Consider the following 14,351-nt stretch of genomic DNA (forward strand, 5'->3'; position numbering starts at 1 on the left):
TAAAGTTTAGTAGTAATTAAAATTGTTAAACAGAACATACTTTTTAATACTTAGTTATACTCTCAACATGCCCTCTTACTCAGGGCCTGATTTTTTATTTTTTTTTCACGGACCAAATGTGGAATTCTTTTTTTAAAATGAGTAGCAGTGTAAATGACTGCAAAATAGGGGTAAAAGTGTAAATGACTGCAAAATTTTTATTACATTTATCATTATATCTTGCCTGCATAAGAAAAAAAACCCTCAAAAAAAAAAAAAGGTTGGAATGGAAATTAGTTGTCATGGCATTAACTATGCTTGTACATTCCAATATAATTGAACACTTTTCCTTTATCTGATGTCTTTATAAGTGAAAAGCAAGATCTTAAAGAACAAGTTGACATTAGGGCCATGAGCAGCATCATGTTCATGAGCAATCATAAGGGCTTTCGATTGATGATTGGATTTGGTCATATTCCCAAACCAAGCAAAGTTCCCTACGAAGCAAAATCGAAAAACTTACAACATCAAACATATGGGATGGAGTTGCCTTTGCTCACAATTAAGTTGTTTCAAAATTCAGTTCTCACACATGCAAACCCCAAACAACATAATAAAAGATCTATAATAATAATAATTAATCCTTCAATTCAAATCTGAAATGTTAGCCTAAAAATAAAGTAAAAACTTGCTATAACCAGTTATGTTGCATTGAATAATATAAAAATTATTTGAAGTTAATGGTGATAGTTCAGGTGGAAATGGAAACAACTTATATTATAGTTTGGGTGTGAAACTCGCGAAAAAGTAATAATTTACGTGTATGTGTTTGACCATTATCTCAATATTTATTGTGTTAGTGTATGCAACTTAAATTCTTTTAACAAGAAACTGGCAAAAGAGAAGAGACTAGCGGAGTTAATTTTCTTTCCATCACTCACACGCACATTTATATATGTGGAACATGTGCAGATGTTTGCAAATGCAGTCTTGTAATGGTATGGGTGAGATGATTAGAAATGCTTGGGGCTTACGAGCTATTTAAGCAATGAATTGATTCGATTATTGTACATCCAAACGGCATATATAGGCTTTTTCCGTATCATCTAAAGAAACTTGGAATATGTATGATTGCACTATATTTATGATTTATGAACAACCAAAAGTTGCTACACGTGGTGAGAAGCACAAGACTGGTAATTATGTCACGATTGGATTTAATTATTTTCTGGATAAAGACTAAAGAGAAACAATATGCGCTATGACATTTCCATATTTTTCATTTTTTTTTTTTTTTGCTTAATCACTTTTGGGATTACTAAAGTTTAGTAGCAATGAGGTTCGATCTCAGGTCTTCTACCTGCTTTGATACCATATTGATTTATAACCATCTCATCTAAAAATTTAAGTTGTTAGAGACAATATATTTTTTAATAGTTAATTATATCAACAGTTGATTAATACGTGCCAAAAATATAGAAACTTTAATACGAAGAATTCACTTGATCATAATGCATGTGTACTTTTGTTGTTTATTTGTTTGGTCGTTGCTTTATTTATTGTCAAAGGCTTGAATCTTGAGAAATGGTGAATTTGGTAGGAAGAACCAAAATGGGTGTAGTGCTTAGATCACAAGTGATGGAATGCTTACACAAGCAGCCACCATTAAAATCCAAACCCAAAAAAAGAAAATACACTTAGCTTGGTGACACAGGGAAACTACCAAATACCTTCATAGCACCCAAAAGCTAGAAAGTCTACTTAGAGCCCGTTTGGATTGGCTTATAAGTTGCTTATAAGCTGTTTTCAGTTTTTTTGAGTGTTTGGCTGGTCAGCTTAAAATCATTTTGTGCTTAAAATAAGTTCAAAAAAATAATTGGGCCTATTTGACTTAGCTTATCTAAAGCAGCTTATAGGCAAAAAAAAAAAAAATTAGACTACCCCAACTTATTTTTTTTGACTTATAAGCTGTTTTCAGCTTATAGGCATAAGCCCATCCAAACAGGCTCTTAGTACAAGTAGGCTTGTTTTGTAGCAGCAGCATGTCAAAAGAATGAACAAGAAAAGAATGTTATGATGTACTATATGAAAATATACTCAAAACTAAGGCAAATAAAAAGCAACAAAACTTAGTGGGCTCAACATTTTCCCCACACCATCTGCCTACTTTTAGCTGAGGGATACGGGGATAAAAGAAAATAATCTTTGGATAAAATGTGAAATTGTTTTATCTCGTGTGTTTTGATTGAAATTTTTTATTCTGGTACAAAGAATTAAGATTATTTATGCTAAAATTTTAGTATTATTTTATATCACATTTCATGTGGGATAACAATTTCGAAATAAATTACTTTAAATACATAGATGTTCTTCTCCGAAAACTTTTCCCCCAAAGTCCATTAAAAAGGCAGAGTTAAAATTGAAAAAAAAAAACCTTATGTTTTATATTATACCTTGTATATTTCAAATTTAATCCAATAAACTAAACATATAAACCTTAAAAATATATCCACTAAACATTCCCATTCAGGAGGTCATAGGACCCTCGTTTAGTTTAGATGTATAGTTGACAATCTCGCCACAGTATAAATGTGTTTTTATGCCTTATTCCTAATTTATTCGCAAATCAAACTACCCTAACGTCGTTTGCTCCCATTCAATAACCTTGTAAGTGGAACCTTTCTATCCATCTCAATTATTCCGAAGAAATTATGTAATTTAGTGATATATATTTGATGCTTTGTGAGTATTATTTTTTTCAAATAAAAATTTATTTCTTTGTCTCTAGAGAGAGCTTTGTTGCCACGATATCACAATTTAAACTATAATATTATCGCGATAACCTACTATTATATAGCAATTCTATTGAACTTTTCATATTTTTTTGTTAACTACGTAAAAGAAAAAAATTTAAAAAAAGTAAAGCTTCTTTATTTAGAATTTTCTGAATAATTCAACTTATAATGAACTCAAGTTTGCTGGAAATTTGGCAAATTTTTGTTCGAATTTACAAAAAATGTGAAAGATATACTATTGAAGAACAAAGGGGCGAAAAAAGAAAAAGAAGAGCTATCCATAGCCACTAGGCAATCATGGAAGCTCGCAAGGCCTTAACCAACAAGACAATTTTGAGCTTTAGTGAACTTACATCATACAAAAGCTTAATCCAAATTAATCGAGTGACTAAATTTAAATATCACCAAATGTTTAAGGATTAAAAAAGAATAAGCAAATATGCAAATGCAAGAGCGAGGCAATCATCAAATGAAAGGAGTTGGAAGCAACAATGGGGCCATAAGTACTGTCATTCTACGTCCAGAGTTGCATGATTATCTTTTAATACTTCATTCATATTTTTCTTTTTAGTTTGTCCAAAAAAATATCACTTTCTTATAGTCATCCCTGTCCCCTCACGTCAATCCCCATAAACCTCTTATTCATTCTTATTGAACGACGGCCGGAGAGCAAACCCAAGTAGAAAACTCATAAAGAGCTTCTTCAATAATTCCAATTCGTGGAAAGCCTAGAAGTACTCTTCCTCTGGTGGACCCAGACTCTCCCTTATTAGGCTTCTGAGTTCATACCAGATCCATGCCTATCTAACTAGAAACGACTTAACTTTATGATTCCTCTTTTACCCTATAATAAAATGATTTACAACTAAACAAATATTCAAAGTTTGTTTTAGAACACAAATTCCATAAGTTTTCTTTTTTTTTTTTAAATTTTATGCCTAGTCAAGCAGTGACACGTAAATTGGGACAGTGAGAGTACTTATTATGCAATGTGCTTGGCATTTCTGTATTTCTAATGTAGACGCAATAGAAAATTAATATTCTACGATCAATTTTTATATAACACATGAAGGTAATAATTCCTGAACAAAAAATTTATTCTGACAACAAATTAAACATAAGAATTACCATCCATTAGAGAAAATGTCACAAATATGGTGACGTTGCATTGATCTTAATTTGTTACATCATTTTAATTCACTATGGAAATTAGCAAATAAACTTGCTAAAATTCTACAATTAATGGAAATTAAAGAAAGAAAGAAAGAGGGGAAGAAAGCTAAGTACTCTCAGTTTAATTAGATCTATCATTTGTCGATCTAATTAATTAATTGATTGTTATTAAGCTAATTATGTGGCAAACTAATCTCATCATCATCAAGATCATCAAGTGAAAGGAACACTTCATCCAAGCAGGAAAGCTCCGCGCCATCATTGTCGTCACTGTTACTGTTGCTTTCATATACTCGACAAATTACCCATTTATTATAGTCCTGAACAAGACCAACAAACACTAAAATAGTCAGTATAAGAATTTAACTTACATACATTGATACTACCATGTTGTTTTTCACAATAGTACTGTAATTTGATGTGTTATATTATCTTTTTTAGTTTCAGGTAACTAGTTTTACTCATTTATGAACAATATCTTGCATGTACAGGACAAAAGTTCTTTTGTACGGTATGTATATAGAAACTAAACTCCCACGAATAATAGTACTACGTCTAATATTCTCGAGCCACATTATTAGTTACTACTCCTTCCGTCCTAATTTATGTGGCATCTTTCGTATTTCGAGAGTCAAATGAATTTTTTCTTTAATCGCAATTTTTTCATGTGCCATTTAAATTGAATTATTAATTATTGTTACTTATATTACTTCTTACGTAGTTTATAAATATGTAAACTTTATTTTTAAAAACTTAAAGATTCTATGTCCAAATTTACGGTCAAAATTAAGAAATTTGACTCTCGAAATCTAAAATGTGGCACATAAATTGGGACAGAGCGAGTATGTGGAAGTGGACATACAATTTTTGTTTGACTTCTTCTTCTAGAGGATGATGATCGACTGCTACTTGCTGAAGGTGAAGAATCAGAGATCTGCATGTATTCTTGCATCAGCCAATTGGTTTTATGGCCTTGTGGTGGCTCACCCATGTAAAATGCATAGTGTTTCTTCATGCCCACATTGTGGTTGGAACTTGACCAGATTGTTTCATCAACTCCCAAAGATTGCCAGTATCCATTGCTTGTGATTCTAGTCTCATGTGTTCTCCTGCTATAGAAATACCATTTGTTTCCTCCTGCCATTGCTTTTCCTGCCAACACCATCATGCACGAAAAATAAACTAAAAGAGTTTAACTTGTATAATCTGACGATGTAAATGAATTGTTACACTATCAGATAATTACACGATATGACTTGTTACACTATCAGATAATTACACGTTATTGTTCATAAAAAGTAGAGATGATGGTCAAAGACACACTTGAGCTATCACTTTATCGTGAGTTTCACACCGAAACTGTCAATTGTTCCCTTTCCGTACCTCAGCTATTACCATCTATGTTTTACAAACACATCTAGACGATAGTTCAGGTAGAAAAAGGGCACAGCTGATAGTTGACCTAATAAGCTTTGAGGTGTGTTTTAATATATAGATGGTGATAATTCAAGTAGAAAAAAAAAAACTGATAGTAGGAGTGTGAAACTCGCGAAAAAAATGTTTTGACCATTAAATCTAAAAAGTATGATTACTAGGTGTTAAAATACACTGGCTGATAATGTAGATGCTGATAATAATGTACAAGAATTTACATCCAACAAAAAAGAAAGTAAACCGAAGTTTAAGATTTGATATACCATCCAAATCCCAAGGATCATAGGGATGAAGATGAAGATCAGGAATGACATCAGGATGGCAAGGTAAGAGAGATGACTTGCGATGTAGAAAATGAACAATGAGCTCTTCATCTGATGGGCTGAACCTAAAACCAGGAGGTAGGTTCACATTATTATTATCCTCCATCGATCCTGTGGAGCTTTAATGTGATGGTGGAAGAAGACAAGAAATATATGATTAATGATATAGTATATGACATGGGGACAGATATATTTATAGTGAGAGAAAGAAAGGAGAGAGAGAAAGAGATTGACGTGAAAAATAAGGTAGTTTTAGGATGATCATCAATACCACCACCATCACCATACAACTGATCTCACTGCTAACTTCAAAGCTGGTTTTGCTTCTTTTGGATTTTTTAAGGTGGGGGGGTGTTACACCTTTTATATTATATGAGTAGTTATAACTCAAACGTTTGGATCCAAATCCAATATTTGAGACTAACCAGACCTGTTTCTATTGGAGGAGGTAAATCCAATAACTCCATTTTGTTTATAGTTAATTACATGTTTGTTGAGTTATGTGAGTTTTGACGAATAACAAACAAAATGAATTTATGGCTTAGGCTCAAGCAAGTACATTTGTGTTATCAAGTTAATATGGGTACTAATTAGGGGTACGGTGTTAAGTGGGATGGGATAGGACGGGACAAAGGGGATCGGGATGGGACGGGATAGGGGAAAAGGGGAATCGAGTTTAAGAGGACTGGTCGGCCGGGATAGGAGGACCGGGAAAGGGTCTCGCACCAGCCCACATCCCGGTGTGATAGTTTGCACGACCAGTTATCTATCCTACTTTATATTAGATTTTTGCCTAAGGAGAGAAACACGTTACCTACCTGTTCAAAGCTAGTGTTTGTGGAATAGCAAAGACCAGTAAAGTAAGTGTCACGCCCCGAACCATGGACTGGGCGTAACACAGCACTCGGTGCCTGACTGCATGTGACCGAGTGAACCACATGGCTTGCTGAATCAACATATGGTATGTACTATTGCGGAATACAACTTAAAGCATGAAAGCCTGAACAAAGCATGTGACATCTAAGTAATACTGAAAATACTGCTTATATCATGATGCGGAAATAATCTGAAAAGTGTATCAATACTGAACTAGTGCTGGCTGTACGACTTTGAACATCTGACGTGACACACTATACCAGTCTATGAAACCTCTGGACATGAATCTGAACTGCTAAATTATTTACCGGGGAAAGGCCCCTGGCATAGCTTAACTGCTAACATGACATGGAAGTAAAATAAAGAGAACACCCCAAATGTAATGGGGCTCACCAAAACCTGATACGAGCAAAGTCCTAACAAGCTGATCCGTCGTCCTGTAAATCTGCATCGTGAAATGCAGGCCCCCAGGCAAATAAAAAGGGTCGTCAGTACACTTGAATTGTATTGGTATGTAAAGCAACTGAATGAAATAAACATGGCACATGAAACAGTAGAACTGAAACTGAAACTGTAACTGTAAGCTGAACATAAACATGAATATCATCTAACGTGAATATGTATAACATGAATAAAATATTTTAAATCTGTAAAGATATCTGTGAGAGTGCATTAGTATAACCGACATGTAGCAACCATTTAAGCACGTGTCGCCTGATCTCTGCCCGATCAGCTAAGACATCTTATACCTTATCGGGGTACGAGACATGAACATGACATGAATCGATCCAATATACCGCAATGGGGAAACATGAAGGAATCGTCCTAACTGGGTGGAGCAATCCTTATCCTACACTGGCATACGTAGTTTCAGTTATTAAACCTTCTCGGTAATCTGTGCAACTCCTAAAACATGGATATAGCTGGCTTAGAAGCCCACGAATTACATAAACATGACTTGTAACATAGTATATAAGTATAGTTTAACATGAACATGGATAATAATACATATATAACTTGTATGAAACATGCAAGCATGTAGGATTTTCATGGTATTGATCATAATAGTTAATAACTTACATTTAAGAACCCATGGAATGCAACGTATGGGTTTTCATGGATTACTGACAGATCTGCAATAACCAAAAAAGAATATTAAGAACACGATAACTAACTATTAATACAAACATGGTGTATCATGGTGCATGTTCTTAGGGTTATCATGAACATGTCTAGAACCCTAGTTTTGGTGAACTTTTGTATAATCATGGAAGAGCATGGCGTGGGGAATAACAATGATGTTCCCACATGTAGATAGAAACCATACATACCTTTAACGCTCCAAAACTTGTATAAAAGTCTGAACTTTGAGAAGAAGTCCAAAAGCCTTAGTCTTGAATTCTTGGGATGGGCTTTCTATAAAACCCTAGGTTAAGAATAATGAATTCTTATTTAGAAATCATGGATATAGGTTAGAATTCACTTGAAAGGCTTATCTTGCTATTTGGGAATGATGGGAGGAGAATGACTTCGTTCTAGGGCTTGGAGAATATGAAAATAACATAAAAGACTGATCATTGCGTATTTATACTTTTGCTGAGTCGGGAAATGTACGGGCACCACGTATGACCCGTACAATGGGGCCGTACCTGGAATGGCAAATTCCAATAACTTCTAATTATTTCTGATGAGGTACGGGCACCATGTATGACCCGTACTTTAATGTATGGCCCGTACAATGTGGCCGTACCTAGAATGCCACATATCAGAAACCTTGAATTTTCCCTTATGAGGTACGTCCTCAAAATATGCCCCGTACATACATGTACGGCCCGTACAAATGATGTAACACGTCATTTTACTGATCTGAGGCAAAAGTTTCAATTCCAACATTCCCCGTCTTGGTCTCTAAGTCCCTGAATCTTGAACAAGGCTTAGGTAGAAGGTACGAGGTATTACAATATCTCCCCTTTGGGATCATTCATCCTCGAATGATGGGTCATGATTAAGATTGGGACTGGACATGGCTTGAGTACATGAACGTGAGGAAACGAGACAAGGAATATGGGGCTGAAACAACATGACGTGGTTTCATGGAAACATGAACGCTGGAACTTGAGACATGAGTAGAGAATACATGGACGTGAACGTGAAACGTGAGGCATGAATACCTAAGGGACATAACTTGGATATGGAGGTTATTTACCTTGAACGTTCTCTGCTTGCTCCTCAAACAAATGAGGATATCAGGATTTCATGTCCTCCTTGGCTTCCTATGTAGCCTCTTCAATTTTCTGACTCCTCTATAACACCTTTACTGAGGCTACTTCCTTAGTTCTCAACTTGCAAGTCTGACGATCTAGGATAGCTACAGGGATCTCCTCATAGGTTAGGCCATTTTTAACCGTTATAGTGTCAACAGGAACAACCAACGACGGGTCTCCCACACGCTTTCTCAACATGGATACATGGAACATTGAGTGCACAACAGCCAACGCTTGTGGAAACTCAAGCTTATAAGTGTTACACCCCGTGGTTTTTGTGCGTTGGTATTCGTCGTGTGTTAGTGGCCCTAGCCTTGGATACGGCAGATACCAAGGTTAAATGAGATTAGATGAGTTTATCTTATAGTTAAAAAGGGTTAAGTTCATGTTTAGTAAGTATTGCAAGGATTAAAGGTTGAACAAATCGATAAGAATATGTTTCGGAAAAATATGGGTCTTACGGTCAGATATACGGACCATATAATTTTTACGGACCGTATATCTGGTTGACCTCCACCGTAAATTGATTCCAGAAAAGGGTGAACCACTGGTGAGATTTTACCGTCCAATTATACGGACCGTATAATTTTTACGGTCCGTAAAGTTGACCGTAAATCCGGATCGACCTAGATTTTTTTAAGTTATATATTCGACCCTTACTCAATTTTATTTCATTTTCAACATTTTCCAAGTTCTTAAGAGCTCTAGAACCTTTTTCCAAACATATTTAACCAAACCTAAGTGAAATCAAAGATCAAGAGGCAAAAATCAAGAGATTCAAGTGTTGGGAGGCTCACTAGGGTTTGTAGAATTCAAGAATTCCTTTGGTGTTGAAGTTGGGGTTTCACTCAGGTGGATAATTTGATCCAAAGCTTATCTTCACGTGATAAAAGGTTAGTTTTCACATCTATTTCATGTTATTAAGAATGCTTGGTTGTTGAACAACTTGATTGAGGAAAGAAAGTGGAAGAAGAAGTTCAAATGTGGATTTGATGATATTTTGAGTAGTAATTAACTTAAGTTATTCTTGTTGGAATGTTTTGAGTATAGTATTGTTATGAAGGGTAATAATAATAATGAGGGAGTGTTGTATACAAGTACATAACGATTGTAATGAAGTTGTGGTTATAAATGGATTATGAGAATGAGTTTTGGAGTTATGTTGGATATAATTTGAATAAAAATCTCTTAATCATGATATTATTGAAGTTGTCATTGTTGTTTGGGAGTTGATTTGGAATATGGTGGAATAAGATGGAATAGGGGAAGTGCTGCCCAATTTTCGCTAGCTTACTAATTATTCTAGCTTGAACTTATGAGTATTTCTAAGACTTGACGTTAGTGTGAATCCTCTTGAATGTAGATTGTGAGCTTGGAAGGAGAAGCATTAAGTAGTTAAGGAAACGTACAGGTATGTAAGGCTAACCCTTCTTTCTTAAGGAAAGATTCCGCTGTTGTGAACCTATACATGAAATTCATAATGTATTCCATGATGACTCCATTCCTAGAAGTGCTAAAGCTCATAGTTCTTGATACTCTCATGCTATCATTGATCTCATCCTACAATAGTTGATCCTCTAAGGAAAGATATAGTGATAATGATAATGATGATGTTGTTTTTACTTATGTATTCCTATGTGTAAATAGATATATATGAAGCTATGTTATGACACCGAGCCTATATGGCCGGGTATGATATCTATAGCGCGCGCACCACTGTAGTTGGGTACGGACAACACCGAGCCTTGTTATGGCCGGGTATGGATAACACCGAACCTACATGGTCGGGTATGGTATCATTATATGTATATGTATGGAAAGCTTTCTTTAGAAAAAGGTTAAGTAAGCATGATAAATCTCAAGAGGTATAAATGGCCCTCATATCTTATGTTAATCTTTATACTCTTATCATGTTATTACTCATTCCTTACATACTCAGTACATTATCCGTACTAACGTTCTTTTGTTTGTGGACGCTGCGTTCATGCCCGCAGGTAGACAGAGAGAAAGACTCGACCCCTAGGCTTCTTCTTCATTTGATGAAAATTCGTGTTATTTGGCGCATGCTAAATATTAGTTAGCCATGTGGCTCACCTAGATGTGATTATGAGGATATGTTAGGAGGTGCTCGGTAGGTTAGCTTCGGGTGCCCATCATGGCCCTCTGGTTGGGTCGTGAAAATAAGCTACTTGACCAACCCTTCACAAGATTCTGTAAGGTCCAATATATCTGGGACTAAGTTTCCCCTTCTTGCCAAATCTCATCACACCTTTCAACTTGAAACTCAAAGTCTCTTCGTCACACATTTGAATAGGACGTCTGGCGACTCTGAGCCGTTCTTAACGCTTTTGAATCAAATTGACTTTTTCCATGGTCTGAGAGACCAAATCTGGTCCAAACAACTCTGTTCACCAACTTCAAACCAACCAATGGGTGATCTACACCTTCGCCCATACAGAGCTTCAAACGGTGCCATCTTGATACTAGCATGATAACTATTATTATAAGAAAATTTAATGAGAGATAAGTGATCATCCCAATTACCTTTAAAATCTAGGACACATGCTCTCAACATGTCCTCAAGAGTCTAAGTAGTACGCTCTGCCTGGCCGTCTGTCTGAGGATGAAAAGCTATGTTGAGGTTTACCTTGGTACCTAATCATCACTGAAAGAGTTTCCAAAAGTTCGCTGCAAACTGAGCACCACGAGCTAAAATAATGGACACTAGGGTCCCATGCAATCTGACAATTTCATGAATATACAACTTGGCGTAAACTTCTGTTGAATCTGTGGTCTTGACTGGCAAAAAGTGTGTTGATTTAGTAAGTCGATCCACAATCACCCAAATCCAGTCATGCCTTCGCGACGAGAGAGGTAGACCTGTTATAAAGTCCATATTTATCATCTCTCATTTTCAAACAGGATTATCAATACTGAGCCAACCCACCAGGCTTCTAGTGCTCGGCTCTCACTTGCTGACAATTCGGACACTTAGCCACAAAATTTGCTACAATCTTTTTCATGTCGTAATCCTTTAGCAGTTTGAACCATCTCCTCTGTCTAAGATTCAGCTCTATTTGCTTGAAAATATACTTCAAGCATTTGAGATCGGTGAAAATATCAACATGCACTCCATACAAATAGTGACACCATATCTTAAGTGCAAAAACCACAGCTGCCAATTCCATGAGTCGGATAATTCTTTTCATGAGCCTTAAGATGTCGGGATGCATAAGCCAAAACCTTACCATGCTTTATTAAGACATATCCGAGACTAATTCCCGAAGCATCACAGTATACCATGAACCCTTCGGTTCCCTCTGGTAGCGTCAAAACTGGAGCAGAAGTCAACCTCTTCTTCAAGTCTTCAAAACTTTGCTCACATGCATCTGACCATTGAAATTTAACTGAGTTAACTTAGTCAATGGGGCTGAGATAGAGGAAAATCCCTCTACAAAACATTTATAATAGCCTGCCAAACCCAAGAAACTTCTTATATTGGAAACTGAGGTGGGTCTGAGCCAATTCTTTACAGCATCTATTTTCTAAGAATCAACCTTCACACCTTCCCTTGAAATCACGTCGCCGAGAAATGCCACTGACTTAAGCCAAAATTCACACTTTGAAAATTTTGCATAAAGCTGACGATCCTAAAATATCTGCAACACTATTCTGAGATGTTCTACAATATCAGTTTCACTACGGGAATACACCAAAATGTCATCAATAAACACAATGATGAATAAATTAAGATAAGTCTTGAAGACTCTGTTCATAAGGTCCATGAAGGCAGCTGGTGCGTTTGTCAACCCAAATGATAATGACCAGAAATTTAAAATGACCATAACAGGTTCTGAAAGCGATCTTCGGAATTTCAACTTCCTTAAGCTTTAACTGATGGTATCCTAATCTGAGGTCAATCTTGGAATAACATTGGGCACCCTGAAGTTGGTCAAACAATTCATCTATTCTGGGAAGAGGATACTTTTTCTTAACGGTGACTTTGTTCAACTGGCGGTAATCAATACACATGCGTAAGGAACTATCTTTCTTTCAGAAAAACAAGACTGGTGCGCCCAAAGGTGAGACACTTGGCCTAATAAATCCCTTGTCAAGAAGATCTTTTAATGGGGCTTTTAACTCTTTTGACTCTGCTGGAGCCATTCTGTATGGCGGAATAGATATCGGCTCAGTGCCGGGAAGTAGATCAATTCCAAAGTCTATCTCCATGTCGGGAGGAACTCCGGGAAGATCTTCTAGAAAGACTTCTGAAAACCCATTAACGACTGGTACAGATTGGAGAGTTGCGGTCTGGGTATTTGTATCCCTGACTCAGACTAAGTGATAGATATACCACTTGGAAATCATCTTTTTGTCTTTGAGATAGGAGAAAAATCTACCCCAGGGTACTGTTACAGTTCGCATTTTACGGGCGGGGTTAGCGCTCGAAAAGCTACTTCGAACTTGCTGGTGCTCTTTCGGACTTGTTTTGAAAAAGAGTCGCCACCTAATTTTGAGGAAATTAGAAAAAACAGTTTTGAAGGATTTATTCATATGCAGTGAAAAAGCCTTCGTAATCCAGAGTTCTAGGTAAGGGTTCTGATGATCCCCTAGGGAAGGTATTAGGCACCCTAGTATTAAGGATTCGTATTATACGGTTGACCATTGAATTCCAATGTGTGAATATTTGCATGAACTGCTTATTTAAGTGCAACATTTCCGCATTTATAAAATCTGTCATTTTATTGCATATGTTAGATTTGGGAAAATTTTGAATATACTCCCTTATATATGGGTTATCTTAGGTTCGGATTTATAATATCCGGATAAGTATAATTCCTCTTAAATATGAGGATAGGATATTTTGTTTTGTAAAAGGAGTTGTTTTGGTTTTATTATAAAAATTGGAAAAGAAGTGTACACAATTCAATTCATGCTTAATTTACACTTGGCTTTCGGGTTGACCTCATACACGTTTAGAACGTCTCACTTATCGCTTTACGATTACGAATATATTTCAAACTTATTGAGAAAGACGTTTTTTAGAACTTTTTAAAAGGATCTGATTCGAGTTTAAAATTGGGCCGTTTGAAAAGATCATGGATCGGGACTTACTCTAACAAAATGGGCTAGACGCCCAAATAAAATTTTGAAGGTAAAAGGGACGTTTTCAACATTAATCTAAGTGTCTATTTGAGAAAAATGTTTCAGTCCAATTACTCGTTTTTTTTCCGGAAAAAAGATGTGATGGGCTCTGGCCCAAAATGTACCATCTTTGTTTTTGAAGCAAAAACAATTTAATCTAGGCTTAGCCCAATTTAAAAGAGACCTTTTGAAACGATAAGTTTGATGGGCTTCGGCCTAAAAATCTAATGTTCTTATCATGTGGACTTGGTCCAAAATATACCAGTTTTTCCAAAATGAAGCATGACATTTAATTTAAAACATGGGCGAATATTTACATAGAAATATTTTGTCCAGAATCCTCTTTAGAAAAAGGTGTACAC

The 14,351-nt window shown here is 35.9% G+C and overlaps 1 protein-coding gene across 1 annotated transcript; it reads right to left on the bottom strand.

Moving 5' to 3' along the window:
* Positions 1 to 3,891: 3,891 nt before the first annotated feature.
* On the bottom strand, positions 3,892 to 5,852 carry LOC132605168 (NAC domain-containing protein 104-like). Its single transcript, XM_060318400.1, has 3 exons — positions 5,645 to 5,852; positions 4,810 to 5,099; positions 3,892 to 4,267 (listed from the first exon to the last, which is right to left on the bottom strand). The coding sequence occupies exons 1-3, from the start codon at positions 5,808 to 5,810 to the stop codon at positions 4,121 to 4,123; spliced, it is 603 nt and encodes a 200-aa protein (XP_060174383.1). The 5' UTR covers positions 5,811 to 5,852; the 3' UTR covers positions 3,892 to 4,120.
* Positions 5,853 to 14,351: the final 8,499 nt, after the last annotated feature.

The sequence above is a fragment of the Lycium barbarum genome, chromosome 8 (genome assembly GCF_019175385.1).
Source record: "Lycium barbarum isolate Lr01 chromosome 8, ASM1917538v2, whole genome shotgun sequence".
Taxonomy (NCBI): domain Eukaryota; kingdom Viridiplantae; phylum Streptophyta; class Magnoliopsida; order Solanales; family Solanaceae; genus Lycium; species Lycium barbarum.